Source organism: Haematobia irritans, chromosome 1, assembly GCF_050003625.1.
Source record: "Haematobia irritans isolate KBUSLIRL chromosome 1, ASM5000362v1, whole genome shotgun sequence".
Lineage (NCBI taxonomy): Eukaryota > Metazoa > Arthropoda > Insecta > Diptera > Muscidae > Haematobia > Haematobia irritans.
Window position 1 is genome coordinate 151,091,777 of NC_134397.1, and position 21,000 is coordinate 151,112,776.

Sequence of the window (21,000 nt, forward strand, 5' to 3'; positions counted from 1 at the left end):
TAATTGATCCAATTAAAAAATTAATTGATACTATTAATTTTTGTGATTGATTTTTGTTTCAATTAAAAAATTTGTTGATTTGGCAAAATTTTCTATAGATATAAAATTTTGGTAAAATTTTCTATATAAATAAAATTTTGACAAAATTTTCTATAGAAATAAAATTTTGACAATATTTTCTATAGAAATAAAATTTTGACAATATTTTCTATAGAAATAAAATTTTGACAATATTTTCTATAGAAATAAAATTTTGACAGAATTATCTATAGAAATAAAATTTTGATAAAATTTTCTTTAGAAATAAAATTTTGACAAAATTTTCTACAGAAATACATTTTTGACAAAATCTACTATAGAAATAATATTTTGACAGAATTATCTATAGAAATAAAATTGTGATAAAATTTTCTTTAGAAATAAAATTTTGATAAAATTTTCTTCAGAAATAAAATTTTGACAAAATTTTATTTAGAAATAAAATTTTGACAAAATTTTCTATAGAAATAAAATTTTGACAAAATTTTCTATAGAAATATAATTTTTGCAAACTTTTCTATAGAAATAAAATTTTGGCCAAATTTTCTTTAGAAATAAAATTTTGACAAAATTTTATTTAGAAATAAAATTCTGACAAAATTTTCTATAGAAATAAAATTTTGGCAACATTTTCTATAGAAATAAAATTTTGACAAAATTTTCTATAGAAATAAAATTTTGACGAAATTTTCTATAGAAATAAAATTTTGACGAAATTTTGTTTAAAATTTCAATAGAATTAAATTTTGACAAAATTTTCGATAGAAATAAAATTTTGACAAAATTTTACTATAGAAATAAAATTTTGACAAAATTTTCTATAGAAATAAAATTTTGACAAAATTTTACTTAGAAATAAAATTTTGGCAAAATTCTCTATAGAAATATAATTTTTGCAAACTTTTCTATAGAAATAAATTTTTGACAAAAATTTCTTTAGAAATAAAATTTTGGCAACATTTTCTATAGAAATAAAATTTTGACAAAATTTTCTATAGAAATAAAATTTTGACAAAATTTTCTATAGAAATAAAATTTTGACAAAATTTTCTATAGAAATAAAATTTTGACAAACTTTTCTATAGAAATAAAATTTTAACCAAAATTTTCTATAGAAATAAATTTTTGACAAAATTTTCTATAGAAATAAATTTTTGACAAAATTTTCTATAGAAATAAAATTTTGACCAAAATTATCTAAAGGAATAACATTATGACAAAATTTTACTATAGAAATACAATTTTGACAAAATTTTATTATAGAAATAAACTTTTGACAGAATTATCTATAGAAATAAAATTTTCTTTAGATCTAAAGAAAATTTTATTTCTATAATAAAATTTTGTCAAAATTTTATTTCGAAATAAAATTTTGACAAAATTTTATTATAGAAATAAAATTTTCTATAGAAATAAAATTTTGACGAAATTTTCTACAGAAATAAAATTTTGACCAAAATTTTCTATAGAAATAACATTTTGACAAAATTGTCTATAGAAATAAAATTTTGACAAAATTTTCCATAGAAATGAAATTTTGACCAAAATTTTCTATAGAAATAAAATTTTGACCAAAATTTTCTGTAGAAATAAAATTTTGATAAAGTTTTCTACAGAAATAAAATTTTGACAAAAAGATTTTCTATAGAAATACAATTTTGAAAAAATTTTCTATACAAATAAAAATTGACAAAATTTTCTATAGAATTTGTGTATTTGTTAGTAGACTGTATTGTAGTCTGTGTAATTTTGTTATAATTGGCTATGGGGCTTTGAAATTACAAATAAAGTATGAATGAATGAAACAAAATTTTGACAATATTTTCTATAGAAATAAAATGTTGACAAAATTTTCTATAGAAATAAAATTTTGTTTATAAATAGAAATAAAATTTGGACCAAATTTTCTTTAGAAATAAAATGTTGAGAAAATCTGATTTAAAATACTTACAGTCACTTATTACTTCAGAGTTTCTTTAATAAAAAAGATCCATATTCATAAAAATTTCTAAAAATTATTTATTTTATTTATTATTCAATGCAATAGGAGATTATAACTATATCGATAATAATTAAATTCAATTTATGCGGAGATATAATCAAAACTAAAAAAATATTTAGAAAATGCATAATCAGTACATGAAGCATGGTGTAACTCATTTTGCGTTTAATAAAAGGCACAAAAAATAAGAAGGAACAAAATTTTATAATAATAAAAAAAAACAGGATTACACCGTAGTGAACAATAGAATACAAAAACATAATGGGAAATTTTTGGGAAATCTCTAAAATGAATAGTAATAGACAATCCAATATATATACATACGAATGTATTGTATTATCATATCATTATAAATGCCAATATGTTTTAAGTAACGTATTAAAAATGAAAACCGAATATACTATATATCAATAGGCTCATTTGGTATAATTATTATAATAATGCTGGGAATTTAATGAATAATTTATTGTAATTAGTAATGAAATACCATTTGTTGTAATACATTTGACGTTCGTTTTGTTTTTTTGATGCGACTTATATGTGAGGGAATAAATATTTGGTTGTAGTTTTCTTTAAGTTTTAAAAAAATGTTTTGTTCTTTTAACTTTTTTGTTTTTGTTTTTGTTTTTGCTTTTCTTTTGTCTTTGTGTTTGTTGTTAACTGGTCAAATACTCATAACTCTATCAAGGATAAACTACACTAATAACGTAATATAATAACTGCGTTTTATTTTGTTTTACTTGTAATTTTATGAAATATGACTTGGGTTGTCCGTTTTTTTGTTTTTTTAGGTATATATATAATTTGTATATATGTATGTGGCTTGTATATATAGAAGATATATATGTATATATATATATAAGTGAAATTTTTGTTTTGTTTTCTAATTATTAAGTTTCATTTAAAGATCCCAGTTTTTAGATTTATATATATATTTTTTTCAAAATTCCAATATATTGTTTTTGTGTTCTTTTCTTTAATTTTTGTTTAGTTGATTGCCTTTGTGTGTTCATCTAGTTTATTGCAAAAATGCTAGTTATATATTGCATTGTGTGTTTTTTTCAATATGTTGTGAAGAATAAATATGGAGAATTGTTAAAATAATTTGGCGAATATAAATTAGGCCTGTAATGATTTGTTTAGTTTGTTTTAGATCTCATTTGCTATATTGCTTACATATTTTGTTTTTGTTATTTTAATTCAGTTTAGTTAGGCTTTTCTTTTGAATGTAACAGACTTTTGTGTTCCCTTCTTGTTTCCTTTTTCCATATCGTTTAAGTCGTCATTTCTATTGTTCAGTTTTTTTTTTCTATATTTTCTGGTATATTTTGCTTTGTTTTAGAATATTTATGTAGTAGTTATGTTGTAAAATTTTTCAAAATCGAAAGTGTATACAAATGATGTATGTTTGTAACGAAATCTTTTATGTATGCATGTAATGTAGTAGTTTTGGTGATTGTGTGGGTGTTCATCTAGTATATAAATGACTATAATAATAATTATAACTATTGTATTTTCGTTTTTGTTGCTATATTTCTAATGAGAGAAAGAGAAAAAACCATTGTTTCAATGTTTGTATGTATGTTTATGTTGTATGTTTCATGATGTTTGGCTCTTCGCTTTTTATGTCTTTTTTTTAATTTTGTTTCCATTATGGACTTTAATTTGCTGAAGGTCCACCATCTGAACTAGAACTTGCCCCTAATATATCATCACAATTTGCTGTCAGTTCACTAGAATTACGATTACTTCGGTTTTGTGCCGAATTACCACCATTAGATCCCGAATTACTGCCCGTTACTAATAGACCCGCTGTAGCTGCCTCTAGTTCTCCTATGGGACTAGCACACATCGATTGCATTGGTGATGATACCGCTGTTGGACCATAAAATATCAATTCGGGTATTTGTCCACCTTGTACACCAGTGCCATTTGTACTTTCCGAGGAGCATTGGAATTGAAATGTCACATTACCCATGCAAACTTCGGACATACCTTCTTGACCAAAGAACGACAATTCAATGCCATCCAATATAACCGATGCTGTGTAATAGCATTCAGGTTCAATTTGTATAGGATTTTCAAAGAATACATGGAAGGTATTTGAGGAACCATCAGAAAAGAATTTGGTATCATTTTCGGCTAAAGTGCGACCCAAACGTTTCAATTCGATTTTAACATTATATGTTGCAGCACCAGTTGAAGATCCATATAAACCAAAGCCGACAATAAAGATCCTGTAAAAGAATTGGAAAAAAGGGAATATTAAAAATAAGTTTTTTATGTAATGTGATAGTGATTTTATCATTTCCAAGAATATAAGCTTCGTCTTTTCGTTCTTCGAAATGTGCGTAGTAAAAAGTGGATACTTTCAAAAATTGAAAATTTTGTCGTAGTCTCCCTATTAAAATGTTATGTGTTATGATTGTAAAACAATAATGTGTTGTGGTGGAATTTTGGCTTCCACTTAGTAAAATTGAATTTTCTCACAAGCCAAAGATTTATAGCGACGATCATAAAAAAATAAATTGCGATCCTGGGTACTTCATATTTCCCAACATTGAGTAATTATTGTGTGAGTCATAAAAATCATTGGTAGGAATCATATAATAGTTTTTTTTTTAAATGAACACACACATTCTTTTTTAATGCACAAGAGTTTTAAAAGACCAATAAGTTCAGAACAATCGTCACATTATTGAGCGATTATCCAGCTTTTAACTCATTAGCCAATTACTATTGACATCTGAAATTTTCAATCTTTGACTTTCGTGTTTTGGTTGAAATTTTCAATCTTAAATCAATGGGTGGTACATGGTAGATCATGCAGCGAAAATAGGATTTTGTACTCGGCATTTCATTTCCTTCACTTCGAATATTTTTGAGCGCCTGGTCATTGTTGTAAAATCATCTAATTGAGATGGGGGACAGTATCATCCACCTAAAAGACTAGGACTTCAATCCAGATTGATGAAACACCAAAACTTTATTCAACGGTTGTTAAAATTCCACAGTAATGCTGGCGGCATTTCTAAATATTTGAATCATTCAAATCCTATATAGAGGTGGAGTGCTTACAAATGGAAATACCAAAACATTAATCAACGGTTGTTAAAATTCCACAGTAATGCTGGCGACATTTCTAAGTATTTGAACCATTCAAATCCTATTTTATATAGAGGTGGAGTGCTTACCAATGGTCTTTTTATGCAAAGTAGGCTACGAATTCTCTAAAATTGAAGATTTGCTATGCCTTTATGTCAAATAGTTGGAATTAGTATTTTGTCGAATAAAGGGTGCTGATGACCATGTGAAAATTCGAAATATCTGTCTTTGCAACAATTTGGCTAAAAATACAGCCGCTCTATAGCTATGATGATAGCAACTTTTGATTTAAAATTTAATTTAAATACATTTTGAAACATTTTTTTATTGATAGTCCCCAATATTTGAAGTTTTGACCAGTTACTGGAAATCACGAAAACCCATTCGAATAGCGTCACTTGTATTCAAATCAATTTGGTTAGTTAGTAGCCAGTTTTTAGTAGCCAGTTTTTTTAGTCTCACATTATTCAGTCCAAGTGGTGGACTATTATCAGTGATTGCAGCCCGATTCTATGTTTAGCTCAATGATAAGGGATCTCCTTTTATATCCGTTTCACATTGCGGTGAAACCGCTTAGACAAGCTTTGAAACAGTCAGAAATATCACCAACATTACTGAGAGGGGATAATCTACCGCTGAAAAACTTGTTGGTGTTAGGACGAAATTGATATCAACCCATGCCAACAATTGCACCACGATCACTCGCCGTTTTTTATACGATGTATACGTTTGACTCCTGCTCGACGGCAAAATATGAAGTGACTTGCCTTTCGAAATAGAAGAACCAATATCAATATTCTTTCGTTTCATATATAGACAGCTTCCGTATGATATATGGTAATAGGAATAGGAAATAGGGAATTTATTTCGTTTTTCCATTTTGAGGCCTCAATTTATAGAGGTTCGACTTTCCGAATTTTTTTAATCGGTATTGTATGATTATTGGCAACAATTTTCTTTTACTTACCTACGATCTACCGAAAATTGTATACTATCACAGCGTCCACGATAACGCCATTGATTCGATCGATATGCGCAAGATTGAAAACGATGACATACTTGTGTCTTCAAACCAGCTCTTGGTTTTGTGGGGAAATTCAGCGATGGCTTAACCTTAGCCGTAAAATGTAAAAACATATCTATTGTCTCCTGGGAGGTTAGAATGCCTGTTTGAGCAACACCATTGGCAAATTCATCCAATGACATTGTGGGTATACGTATTAAATGCAATGCTTGTCCCAAAACTTTGCGCATATTTTGTGAATTACATTCAATGGACATTTTTTGGCAACAATTTTGAGCCCAATTCAGACCAGCCTCGAACAAATGAATTTCTTTGCAATTCAATGTTTCACGCCATAAAATCGATTCGAATGTTTTCAGATCAATATCGACGAAATCCTCAGATTTTATGGCCATCTCGGCCTGAGCATCGATTACTTCCCAGCAACGTTGCATCAATTCGGGCTCTTCGAAAAGACGTGATTGACTGAGAAGTAGACAGGCGTTTTTTGCCGTTAGCTTAACTTCTAAATAGTTTACACAGGCTCGGGCCAAATGGGGAACTATATACTTTTTGGCAGCATATAGTGTGGCGAGTATATTATCAGGTTCCAGTTGTATTTCATCGCAATATAAATATCTGAAAATTATAAAAATAATGGTCAATTAAAAAAGTTCAATTGTAGACAAAAAAATCTTTCAAACCTCAACAAGGTGAGAAAAGCCGATGGTTCCACATCAGGCACTTTAATTTCATTTTTGTTTTCGGCCAAACCTCCATAGAACATTGCATAAAATACTGAACTGCCAGTAGCCAAAATATATTTATGAGCTGGTATAGTTTGAACAGTATCTACTTAAAGAAGAAACGAAAAAAATGAAAAATTCAGCACATTTCTTCGATATTCCGAACCAAAAAAAGTCAAGTGCTTCTTACCAAAATCTCCACCCACAACAAAACGGACATCCGACATTAACTCATTATTAAACATGGCTGCATTGCGTTCTAACACTGTGGCCTTTGTCGCTTGCCAATTGGGATCGGCTGTATCATTTGAATTTGAGGCTCCCAAATTGGCATAGGACAAACTGCTCGAACTAACGCCATTTGGGCAGACATATGAGCCACTGCCATTTGTGGCAGCTCCCATTGTTGAACCCGCCGAACTTGATGGCAAACAAAATGATGAGGGACTAATGGCTCCCGGCGAGGCCAAAGGCGATGAGGGTGCACTTATCGGTTGTGTTATTTGTATATTATTTTCCCCAGATGAGGCAGCAGCAACTGAGCCACTACTATTAACATTTCTTTCATTTCCGCCAGCTGTGGGCAAGCCACCACCGGCTGCAGCTGCACCCGCTGATGAGAGTCCACTGCTGCCACGTGTTGATTGTTGTGGTTGCTGCTGCTGTTGTTGATGTTGTTGTTGATGGCCTGAATTATTATGTGGTGGGGAGAGCAGCATACCATTGCCATTATTCAAAGTTTCCACTATTGGTCGTCATCGAATATGAGATGTGTGATAGTGACGATGATGATGATGGCACAAACGATGAAAACGGGGAAAAAAGAAAAGAGAATATACATATTTATTATATTGCTTGGACAAGCTTATGCCCATAATTTATGCTTTGTTTACATTAAAGTTCTATTTATTTTATTCTCGATTACTTGGATGGTATGCTCCTATGTGTGGTACATGTTTGTCTATATATGACCATGTAGTATTTCAAATAATGCATTTTATGGCACAAATCTAGATTTCCTCATACTATGGCTATGGTGTTGTGTTGTGTTGGTATTGTAACATGACCTTCAATGATAATCGCAATCATTTTTTTTTTATATGCGTTTATTATGATTGTATAGCATATCTGGCATATATCAATCAAAACTGTGTCAGGAGTATATATTGACTAACTGCATATATCCGTTAATTGGGGGGACTAGTATTAGTTAATGTTTAGAATAACAAAAGTAAAAAATAATAGCGCATAAAGATTAAAAAAATGTTGATAAATATTCCATACAAACATATTGGAAATTGGGGGTGTAATTGCTGTACTTTGCTGAAAAATATAGTTTTTTTGATTTAATCAACTGTTCTTATCAATAATTCACAACACGATAATATCCATTATCTCTACAGATAATTTCTAATGCTTGTTAATTCTAATCCCACATTATGTGGTTAGTATATAATAACATTGATCTGCTGGAAAAAAATACACTCAGAATTCGAATCGATTTAGTCAAAGTTTTCTATCCGTCCGGCTGCCTTTTTATTTGTTGATTGCAAGACGGAAGTTGCAATTCGTAGGTATCGTTCACAATAACAAAAGTTGCTTCATTCATAACACTATAAATCAAATTTTAATAACCTGATAGCTGCAACATTTTGTACAAATTCTATAGGGTATAGGGTTACTCGTGATGTTACCAAGTTCATTTGGACATATCTGTAAAACTAAAAATAACTGCTACCTGATGTTTATATTACTAAGTTTACAAGTTCGAAATTAGTCGTTATTTGTTGGTGAGCTCTTACACCTCAAAGTAAGCAAAATGTTTTGTCTATCGTAGCATAAATCGTGGGTAGTTTTCCACGAATGAAGTCTTGAATTCAACGAAGTCCGCGATGTTGTGACCAGTGTTATCAGTGTTGCAAATTAAAAAAAAAAATGTCGCACAAAAAGTCGAATTTTTATAAAAAAAAAGTCCCACAAAACAGTTGCTTTTATTGGTGAATATTTTTACAGCATACAAAAAAAAAATTCACGAAAATTTTTCCAATTAAAATCTTAATTGAGTTTTAATAAATATTCAATTAAAAAGTTAATTGAATCAACAAATTTTGTAATTGAAATTAAAATCAATCACACAATTGATTGGATCAATTAATTTTTTAATTGACTGTTAATGAATTTTTTTATTGATACTATCATTGATTAAAGACATTCCAATTAAAAAAATAATTGGATCAATTAATTTCGTGAATGAATCAGATTTTTTTGTGTGTACAACATTCAACGAAAAAATAAAAAAATACAAAAAACTTAAAGTAATTTTTTGACACTTTATTGTATAAAATTCAATAAATTTTGCGAAAATTGTTTATTGATAAAGGCCGGTACTCTGTTCGGTTTTCGCGTTGAAACTTCATACAAAACCAAAAAATGCGAAAAACTAGCGAAATTTTTTCCATTTGTGGTACTTTGTTTTTTCGAGTTGAAAAACTGATGTTTATAGCATGGCGCCATTTGCAATGTGAATTAAGAAATAATTTATTTATTAAAACTATTTTTTTGGGTTTACAACGCAAACACGGATAATATTTTTGTTCAAAAAAAAAAAAAAAAGAATAAAATGTTAATTTTGTAATAGCAAGCAGCAAGCACCAACTTAATTCAATAGCGCTCCCTGTTACCTAAAGAAACACCGCTTTCTATGTGCAAAATAATGGTTTCTATAAATTTTTTTCGCAAGAAAGAACATAGTACCGGCCTTAACTTGGCAGAAATTCTACCAGTTTTAACTTTTCAGTCTCTGAAGAATGTTCAATGTCTTCTATATGCTTCCTTTTTTCTACGTTATAAGTTGACTTTTTGAATGGATAACAACTATTTGGCCTTTTTTGCTAACCTATTTATATTGGAGCAATTTGCATAGCTCTTTAAACTTTTCTCTTATCGTATTCTCCATCAGAGTTTTCCACTCAGAATTGGAGTATTCCGTATGTAGATTTTTGGGTGGATCATCGATTAACAAATAAAAATTTTTCCTGTTTACGTCTTTAGTCACAGATTTTAAAAGAGTAGCAAACAAAAAGCCAAAAACGTTGCAAATTGCAACTAAAGTCGCACAACTGTATCACTGGTTGTGACAATCGAAATGAAAATCGAAAATGTGAAAATAATACGTCAGACATTTTGGTCGTGGACCATTACCAACTAGACTGGATGACTTCACATTAAGCATGTGGAAACCAAAAATAGCTAAAAAAAATCCAGTACACACAATGGGTGAACATCTGGTTCATCGTTTGACCGACTCAGGTTAATATTTACGACCAAAAGTTAATGGATTTTAAAAATTCAGATTACTTGCATAAGTGTTAGTTACTTGCATCAATTATTTTCATGAAAAATAGGACCTTTTGTATTGGTAACACTTCGTGTCAGCTATCTTGTATATAGTCAAATGATTAAATAATTATTTTATTGGGACAAGTAATTAGATCCAATTTTTAAATAACGAGAATAATTATATTATATCACATATATCATAGAAAAACATTTTTTCTTATTCTATCACGAAATTTATTGATCTAATTAATTTATTAATTGAAATTGAGAATTAATTTTTTAATGCATTTTTTTCGCAAAACTCAATTTTTTATATGAGGTTATCAATTATTTATTTATTAATAATTACTTCATATTTAGATGAAGTAATTCTCTTATAATTTTTATACGATATAGCGTTTTTAATTTATTTTTATTTTATTTGAGCCAAAATTTAATGGTTCTAAATAATATACATATAGAAACTATTTACGACCAGAATTTTCAATTACATATTTTTTATTTGGAAATATTTTTTAATTGAATACAAATTTTAATTGCGATAATTAATATTTTAATTAAAAAGTAAAAATGTTAACTAATTTTTTAATTGATCTTATTTTTTAATTTGATTGAAAAGTTAACTGAATCTGTTAATTTTTTAATTAATTACGTTTTCAACTTCAATAAAATTTTTAATTAGTAATATTTTGGTGATATTTTTTTCTGTGTATATAATATCCATTGAGTGTTTTCAAACTTTTCTTTCAACCATTGGGATTTCCATTAGATAGTTCGCTTTTACTTTGTCATTGTTCTTCGATAAGAATTAGTTCAGGCTTATTAAAACAACAAAAATATAGAATATAAAATAAAAAAACTAATGAGACAGACAACTCACGTCGCAATTCACCAGGGATGCTAGATGCTTATAAATCATTTTGTGGATACTAAGACACGTAACATTAAGTTAGATCAATTTATTAAGTTCATATTCGTTTGTCTACACATCTGTGAAACATAAAAATGTATACTTTATACTTTTTCGTAGAAAACACCAAAAAGTGTGTACAGGGATGCAGTTCCATGTTTTTTTTAATCTTATGGATAGCAAATGATTATCTTTTTGAATGAATATTTTTAAGGTTCAACGGAAAACACAAAAATATAAAGTGATGTACGTGTACAGATGGATTTCAATAATGTCCTAAAATTATTTTCTTTTCGTATTTTGATAGGTGCATCTATTTAGTTTTTAGTCATTTAAACTGTAGAAACTAAAACTATGATGAAAATTGGGACAATTGTATGAAAAATTAAGACAAAAAATCGATAAAATGAGGAAAACTGATCTAAATTGTATGTGCAAGGCTGATTTTAGAGATAGAAGCGAACTGAACGCCAATTTGGCAGAAGCCTAACTACATTACTACATTTAGGCAAAAATGCCGAACCTGAACATTTTACATTTATTTCAATTTCTCTTAATTCTATAATGGATAGACGATATAAGTCAAGTATAATGGATAGACAATATATTGTAAAAATTTTTTTTACAATTATTGTCTATCCATTATTCTATAGAAAATTTTATCAAAATTTTATTTCTATAGAAAATTTTGTCAAAATTTTATTTCTATAGAAAATTTTGTCAAAATTGTATTTCTATAGAAATTTTTTTCAAAATGTTATTCCATAGAAAAATTAGTCATAATTTTATTTCTACAGAAAATTTTGTGAATTTTTTTTTTCATTACATAATTTTGTCAAAATTTTATTTCTATAGAAAAAATTAGTCAACATTTTATTTCTATAGAAAATTTTGTCAAAATGTTATTTCTATAGAAAATTTTGTCAAAATTTTATATCTATAGAAAATTTTGTCAACATTTTCTATAGAAAAATTTGTCAAAATTTTATTTAGAAAATTTTTGTCAACATTTTATTTCTATAGAAAAATTTGTCAAAATTTTATTTCTATAGAAAATTTTGTCAAAATGTTATTTCTATAGAAAACATTTTTGTCAAAATTTTATTTCTATAGAAAATTTTGTCAAAATTTTATTTGTATAGAAAAATTTGTCAAAATTTTATTTGTATAGAAAAATTTGTAAAAATGTTATTTCTATAGAAAAATTTGTAAAAATTTTATTTCTATAGAAAATTTTGTCAAAATTTTATTTATATAGAAAATTTTGTCAAAATTTTATATCTATAGAAAAATTTGTCAAAATTTTATTTCTATAGAAAATTTTGTCAAAATTTTATTTCTATAGAAAATTTTGTCAAAATTTTATATCTATAGAAAAATTTGTCAAAATGTTATTTCTATAGAAAATTTTGTCAAATTTTATTTCTATAGAAAATTTTGCCAAAATTTTATTTCTATAGAAAATTTTGTCAAAATGTTATTTCTATAGAAAATATTTTTGTCAAAATTTTATATCTATAGAAAATGTTGTCAAAATTTTATTTTTCTATAGAAAATTTTGCCGAAATTTTATTTTTCTATATAAAATTTTGTCAAAATTTTGTTTTTCTATAGAAAATTTTGTCAAAATTTTATTTCTATAGAAAATTTTGTCAAAATTTTATTTCTATAGAAAATTTTGTCAAAATTTTATTTCTATAGAAAATTTTGTGAAAATTTTTTCTCATTACATAATTTTGTCAAAATTTTATTTCTATAGAAAATTTTGTCAAAATTTTATATCTACAGAAAAATTTGTCAAAATGTTATTTCTATAGAAAATTTTGTCAAAATTTTATTTTTCTATAGAAAATTATGTCAAAATTTTTTTCTATAGAAAATTTTGTCAAAATTTTATTTCTATAGAAAATTTTGTCAAAATTTTATTTCAATAGAAAATTTTGTCAACATTTTATTTCTATAGAAAATTTTGTCAAAATTTTATTTCTATAGAAATTTTGTCAAAATTTTATTACTATAGAAAATTTTGTCAAAATTTTATTTCAATAGAAAATTTTGTCAAAATTTTATTTCTATAGAAAATTTTGTCAAAATTTTATTTCTATAGAAAATTTATGAAGTACCCCTTAGTTGGAGAGGAATGTTGCGACAAAATCTACGAAAGCTTCAAGAATTCTACGAATCTACCAAACAGTAAAAAATCTACCATTTTTGGTAGAATCCTACCAACTGTGTCAACCGTGATTCTAACCCAATAAACACAAGAATGAGCGGTTTTGAGTGTGTACCCATCCTCAAATATATTCAACTAGCCTTGCAAATTACTTGCCTTTCAACATCTTCTCCAATATGAATTTTAATTTGAGAAGTTATTGCTGATATATTGTATTCTTCTGTTGAAGATAGGTTAGGTTAGGTAGGTGGCAGCCCGATGTATCAGGCTCACTTAGACAATTCAGTTCATTATGATACCACATTGGTGAACTTTTCTCTTATCACTGAGTGCTGCCCGATTCCATGTTACGCTCAATGACAAGGGACCCTGTTTTTATAGACGAGTCCGAGCGGCATTCCACATTGCTGTGAAACCACTTAGAGAAGTTTTGATACCCTCAGAAATGTCACCAGCATTATTTAGGTGGGAACATCCACCTTTGAAAAACTTTTTGGTGTTCGGTCAAAGCAGAAATCGAATCCACGACCTTGTGTATGCAAGGCGGGCATGCTAACCGTTGCACGACGGTGGCTCCCTGTTGAAAATGATGCCAGGTTTTTGTTGAGAACGAGATTTTCTCAATAATTTCTCTAATCCTTTAAAAAAAATGCCTGAAAACGAGCTTAATATAAGAATTTCTCTAGTGCTTGTGTTTATTGGGAAGTGTTATGTCGACAATTTCGGACAAATTAAATTATTGTGCTTTCTTAACAGCTTTCTCTCCGTTCCGAATCTGTTATGAGAAATAAGTTTTTTCCAGTCTCATTCAGCTCAACATAGAATCGTTCAGCTCACATTTATAAAAGAAAATTTCAGCATCTATGGTATTGAAATGGACTTGTTAGTCTCAGCGTTTCTAACAACTAGAGCGATCAAAACCCTAGGAGCGATTTATCCTTTTTACACCAATTTTCGATTTTATTGAAAATCTTATTTTTGGGTTCCGATAAAAACCGGTATTTTTGAGGCCTTTAAAACCGGGGGTTAGTTTTTTAAATTCTTTATGTAAATTTGCCAATTCTACGACAAATGTAAACAACTAGACCCGGTTATATTAATAAACAGCAATAAAATCACTTCCAAATAAATCCAACGTACATAAAAATTAAGATGAAATTGGTTCTATCTTTTAATAAATTGTTGAATGTTTTAAGTTGATTTATTATGACAAATAGATTTTTTCAAATATTTTATTCATATTCATATAAATTCCAAAATTTTTAAATCCGAGAAAAACGGACTCAAAATACCTGGGTTTGGATCTCTCTCGCGAAGGCAGACAACCAAACTACATTACATTCTATCGCTTGCTCGTAGTTTTCATTTGTCATCATCTGCCATGCAATTGAAATTTGCTAAATGTATTTTTAACACAATTATCAAACTTTTTCATCTTGCATTAGTGCATATAGACATTCATAGTGTATATACAACTATGTCATAAAGTGCAATGGGTAAAATGAATAAAAATATAAATTCTCTATTGTTGTTGGATAAAAATAAAAGCCACAGACAAATTTCCATGGAAAATTTGGATAATTTTAACGCAAAAAGCAAAAAAAAACTCGGTGATTTCTTGGATCCTTCCCTACCAGGTTTTAAAGGGATTTGCAAAAGCGCAAGTTTATAAATGCGAAAAATTTTGTAGTCCATTGAAATTCTTTAATATCCAATATTGTCCATCAATCCTTTTTTTGAGAAAATATATGATTGCCTTTTTTCGTAAATCTTCTATGCATTGAGTACAACATTAAAAACTATGAGACATTCAAAAGCTAAGGATAGCATCCATCCAAAATAAACAAAAGTTTTTGTTTTACGAAATCAATATGAAATTGATTCAAAACTTCTAATATTAAAAATCTACAACACTGGCTTTACACAAAATAAACATCACTGATCTGCAAACTTTCAATAATTCTGCTCAGCCTGATTTCTTTAGATATACTCTACGTTTGATATATTCCGAATTTATTTTTGTCACATGACACAGAGTGTGAGACACCACTTCTTAGAGGTTTTGTTAAACAATTATGAATACCAAAATCATTTATGTTTGGAATTAAACTCATAATCTATTAAGTATAAAATACTATATACTAACACATCGAAATTTTCTTTTTTTTATTTTACTTTATGCTTTACGAGCATACATGACTATAGTCTTCAATGGTCTGTTTAATTGCGAATTTTCAATGTTCTTTTTCGTCAACATTTACCTATTGCATCCAAAATATCTATGAAACGATATAAAACCATGACATTTTTAATGTAACCAATACCACAGCAACAACAACAATGACGACTAGCTTTATTATTAATAATACTTTTTTTTAATAACAACAACGAGCGATAGCGGCCAACAAGAACAATAAATCGAACACTACCGAATAACAGAACTAAAAATAAGAGCACGCACGATTTCTGTATTTCTTAAAAACAAATCGTTTTTTGTTTTCTTAATTTTTATTTTAATTTTCCATTAAAAACTTTATATTTGGACCGAATTGTGTCCTTAATGAATAATGTGATGAAGAAAATGACAACGATAATGGTAGTGGTGGTGATGATGTTGGTGATACCGCGAGACTGCTGCAACTGTTTTTAACGCGTGCCATCACTTCAACCAACAACACCTCAATAATATTGACTCTTGGAAGAAGAATAGCAGACAGCAGAGCGCACAGAATAAAAAGAAAAAAAAATAAGAGGAATAACAACAATAACAGAAATAACGCGCGGCAGAAAAAAAACTGCACACAATTCTTTTACGAAACTCCCTAATGCCCCCACTTCACTTCTTTCCTTTGCTTCGTGACGGAGGCCCTCTTTAGGATACGTCGTCTTCTTGTTCTTCTTGTAGCTGGGTGCCAACAGTACACATGTTATTTAGCCACAATAATACCCCAGATGTATGTATGAAAACTCTGACAAACGACCATGGAGAGAAGGGGGAAAGGAAAGCTGGAAAATATACGTGAACGCAGACAGAGTGGTTTATATATGGGGGGTTCTTTTGGTTGTACAAAAATAACCGCATTAAAAAATAAGAAAGAACGCCACACCAAGTCAAAAAAATAAAAAAAAAGAAAAGACAAAACTGCTAAAATGTTGTGTCTTTTATGAAATCAAAATTTTAACTGAATAGGGAAGCCTGAACAACTTTATGATGTCGCACACTTACTTCTCCTTCATCGTCGTCTTGGCTAAGGAAGCTAAACAACAATAACAAGGCCAAAAAAGGAGGGAGGGTATGGTTGTTCCGGACACACAACGCGCAAATGATAGCGATAAAAATATAAAAACGACTTCGTTTTTTTTCTCATTGCTGCAATGTTGGAAAAAAGGTGCCATCGTGATTGTCGTAGTCTCATATTCGGGGGCCCATCATTTCTTGTTCCGTTTCTGTGCCTATTTCCTCCTCCCTTAGCTATTAAACTCCTGTGTCTAATAACAAGAGTGAACAAATAATATGTCTAGATTTGTGGCAGGCAATGCATTTATCTTTTCCATGATTTTTGTTTGTTTGAGTTTCTCCCGTTTGACACCACTGCTGCTTGGTTTTGTTGTTGTTGTTCTTGTGTTTCTTTTTCTTCTCATTGTTGTTGGCTAACATGTTCTTTGGTTTGTTGTCGTTTCTCCTGTTAAAATATGAAATGTTGTGCATGTGACCAAAATAAACTTTAAATGTAGCATCTCATAACTTATGTACCAGAAGGCTGTGTGCTAGTAGTGGCTAAGCATTAGCAGATTTGTATGAAAGTGCAATGGGCCTGAATTCATTTAAATCTTAAAGAGGCATTTAAGCATTAATGAATTACATTAAGACACTTATTCCAAATTTTCTTCCGAATGACCTCATTTCCAATAATATTTTTGAATTCTTGGAAAGAGTAAAGAACCATAAATCATTTAAGGGAAATTTATGGTTATAGATAATTTTTGGAGAGACTTCAAGTTTGGTATGCTTTTGAACAAAGTTTTGTTAGCAATGTATATGTGGTTTTATGTCATATCCTTCGATGTTAACAATTAAGGTAACCCATTTTTATCAAGCCTTCAAATTTGCCTAAAGCTAGTCATTATACATACAAAGCAGCCTTTCATACCAAAATATGGTTTCCGCATATATTATGCGTAGGAAACTTAAATCCATTGTTTATCCATCTACCTGGTTCCACCAGATGGCGGCTAATTCAGTATTTGTTTTGAACGTGCGTCAATAATAGACGCTAGCAAAAAAATACGCTGTATTTTACTGGTTTTCTTTGAAATGGGCCATTAAAATTATAGACATTGTCGATTACCCAAGAAGGCGGCCTACACAAGATGAGAAAAGAACATCGATGTTAGGTTAGGTTAGGTCGCAGCCCGATGTATCAGGCTCACTTAGACTATTCAGTCCATTGTGATACCACATTGGTGAACTTATCACTGAGTGCTGCCCGATTCCATGTTAAGCTCAATGACAAGGGACCTCATCAAATTTAGTGTCCAAAAATTTTGAGGCCTTGAAAACACTGAAATTGAGATTTTTAACAAAATCCACAAATTGGTTTTGATTACCTTGGAAGCGCTTCAGTTTATGGAAGTTCACTGCAGCGAAATTCGATTATTTCATGAAGCTCCGTCAGTGTTCCGTTAAGTAACGAACTTTTAAACCGTATTATGGACATAACTGTCATTTTGCCTATATATTCCATATGCCACTTAGGAACTTAACTGCCGAAAATTGTTCAGTTAAAGTTAATCGGAGAGAAGATATTTGCAATTTACTTTCTGTTAACCCTCTAATGCATAAATTTTTTTGCCAGCTGATTAAATATTCAATGTTTGCCACACAAAAGCAAGAAATCGAAACAAGAAAAATGTATACGGTAAAATTCAGTATATACTGCAAAGCCTCTTGAACAGTTTTAACTAAGTTTTCTTTTTATTTTAAACTTTTTTGTCTTAAGACATGTTTTACTAAAAGCTTCCTGATTTAACGAAGACCGCCTAAAGGCGGGATTGCGCATTAGAGGGTTAATTGGCAGTTAAAACCTAACGGAGCTACATGAAAATGGCCGTAAATCGAATTTTCGACGTTCATGTCGACTTTGATAATACGATTTTTTATTTTAGTAACGACTCAATTTGACAGATAGATTTTTTATGCTGGTCAAAATTTATCAACTTTTGATTTTAGTCGATCTCAATTTTTGATATTTACCAAAATGAACCAAAAATTGAAAGGGCAAGTTTGAAGATTATATGATATTATAGTTTTCTTTTTAATTTAAGAGAAATTTATAAATTATAAATAAAATATGTTTTGCATCGAGGTTTAATTGTTTTTTAGTAATTTACCTCAACCTTTAAAGTCTGGATCATTAAAGCTTTAAATTACAAATAAAGATAATAATAATTGGAAGGGAAAGCTTGTGTATGACTTTTTATTCAGACTCATAGAGTATGAGTATTTATGTTTAAAAAGTCTTCTGTCCTACCAACCAATAAGTTCTCAGGCTTATAAAAAGAATACTTAAAGTGATAACACCCTGTCCCAACTATGAACAAAACAGACAAGGCAGATAATGATATTAGTTACAAAGAGTTAATGTGGTATCACAATGGACTGAATATTCTAAGTGAGCCTGAATCTTAATCGGGCTGCCACTTTAACCTAACCTAACCTACAAAGCCTATAAAGGATCAAAACCAGACATATGTCCAAGTTGTCCACTAAATAATTAGATTTTATTTTATAGTACGAAGCTTGAACAGAAGACCAGCATTCAATTCGCCAATGTACCATACATTAGTTTGATTTTATTAGGTGAAATTTATGGAGGTTACTGCTGCTCGTACCGAAAGCTTTTTTTAAATAAAACGCCAGCTCTCGTTTCGTCAATCAGCATTGATAGTTTTAGGTCGATCTTATCATTTATCTTATCACAAATTTCTTTATGCAGCCTATCTGCTGCCAAATAAGGCCCTGCACAATTTAATATTATTACTTTTTATTCACCTCTTTTTATGTTTCTTCTTCCATGTGTATATAGGCAAATTTATGCATGTAACAAAAAACCTGTAAGTATATTTGTTACTATGGATATGTGTGTATGTTCTCTTATCGTAGTACTTCATAACACTCTATCGTCTACCAATTTCGGTAATATAGGCTTATTATGATGTTGACTTCCAAAAGGGATATATATTTAAATACATATGTGGGTGTATATGCAAGCACATATGTCACGTTTACATCATTTAGAGAAAAATATGATGATTTATATTCGATACGTTATGTATCAATTTTATTGATATATTTGCAACGTTGACAAATATCGATTTCCTAATGCCAATCTCGAAATATAGTAAACTAAGAGAAAAACTATAATCTTTGAGTAAACATAATTGGCCAATAATAGAAAAACAAAAATAATAATTATAAGAAATGAAAACAAATTTAAGATAGATCTGTAAGTTTTTCTTGTAATTTTTTTCAAACTTGAAACGTTAGCACCATCACACCATCACTAGCCAGAAAAGTGCCGCAAACAAATTATTTTTTATAGTTTATTTTTATCAAATATATTTAATGTTGCTATAATAATCGCAAATAATTGTTTTAGCCAAGAATTTATATTGAAAATAAAAAGGGGTACTTTTTAAGCTATTGATTTTTACAAAATAGTTTTAAATCTGATTATTTTCAGCAAATATTTAAAGTTTTTTGTTTGTCTCATGTTATATGTTAGCGAATAAGAAAACTTTAAAAGGGCAATAGAAATTAGACAGACGAAAGATTAAATATTCAATAATAAATACCATCCCTGAAGAAGCTGGAATCGCCAAGCGAAACGTTGGATAAAAAAAAATAAAAGCCCAAAAATAACAACGATGTTTGAAAACAATTAAAAAGGCCGAATCGAAAATAAAATTTCGGAAAGTAGTTTTTTTTTTCTTTTCTTTAAATTTGGATTAGACGATTTTTGGTTGCTATCACAAGTCGACTCCTACTTTTTTAAGATAAAAATCAAGTTTTTAGGTTTTTAATTAAAATTATCCCGTAATTGTAAAATTAGGGAGAAAAGTTCACCAATGTGGTATCACAATGGATTGAATAGTCTAAGTGAGCCTGATACGTCGGGCTGTCACCTAACCTAACCTAAGATTAGGAAACTGTCGTTTGAAGTTTTCTTTACAATTCTACTTTGAGCTTGTTCGCTTGACTAAACGTAGAAAGATTCTAAGCTGCTCTAATTGTATTACTACCACCTTCCTTGAAGCTTTTTCACGTGGTGCGGATTGTAGAAGAACATCAATCTTATTCTTATTCGCACGTCTCGGATGTTAAGGGAAGTTTCTAATGAAAATTTAAACGCACTTTAATTAATTTAATTAAACGCACTTGGATTTAAAAACGCACTTTAATTATAAGGCAGGAAAAAATCATACATTTACAAAATTGCTACCCACCAGCATCTCTTAAGAAAGATACGATTCAATTATATCGGAAATGCGGCCAAATTATCTCTGTTAAACATATTCTCGAATTCTGCCGGTCCATTGAGCGTTTCTTCAAAACAAAGCCATGCATAACAAAATGTCAATTTTAAATATGAACCATCTTGATGCTTTAATACATCAAAGTTT

The 21,000-nt window shown here is 29.1% G+C and overlaps 2 protein-coding genes across 5 annotated transcripts in view; one reads left to right on the top strand and one right to left on the bottom strand.

Moving 5' to 3' along the window:
- Positions 1–21,000, top strand: part of Brf (Brf RNA polymerase III subunit) — a 132,252-nt gene that overhangs the window by 9,733 nt on the left and 101,519 nt on the right. The window lies entirely within an intron of this gene.
- lute (BTB/POZ domain containing protein 3 lute) overlaps positions 2,035–21,000 on the bottom strand; it is an 88,152-nt gene continuing 69,186 nt past the window's right edge. For 2 of the 4 annotated variants that reach the window (XM_075291942.1, XM_075291944.1), the window contains 4 exons: positions 7,086–7,640; positions 6,854–7,004; positions 6,114–6,788; positions 2,035–4,278 (listed from right to left, as the gene is read on the bottom strand). In XM_075291942.1, coding sequence (XP_075148057.1) covers positions 3,702–4,278; positions 6,114–6,788; positions 6,854–7,004; positions 7,086–7,640 — 1,958 coding nt within the window. In that variant the 3' untranslated portion in view covers positions 2,035–3,701. Of the gene's footprint in view, positions 4,279–6,113; positions 6,789–6,853; positions 7,005–7,085; positions 7,641–15,578; positions 15,773–21,000 lie in introns of those variants that run through there. The other 2 variants (XM_075291945.1, XM_075291943.1) reach the window with 2 other exon arrangements.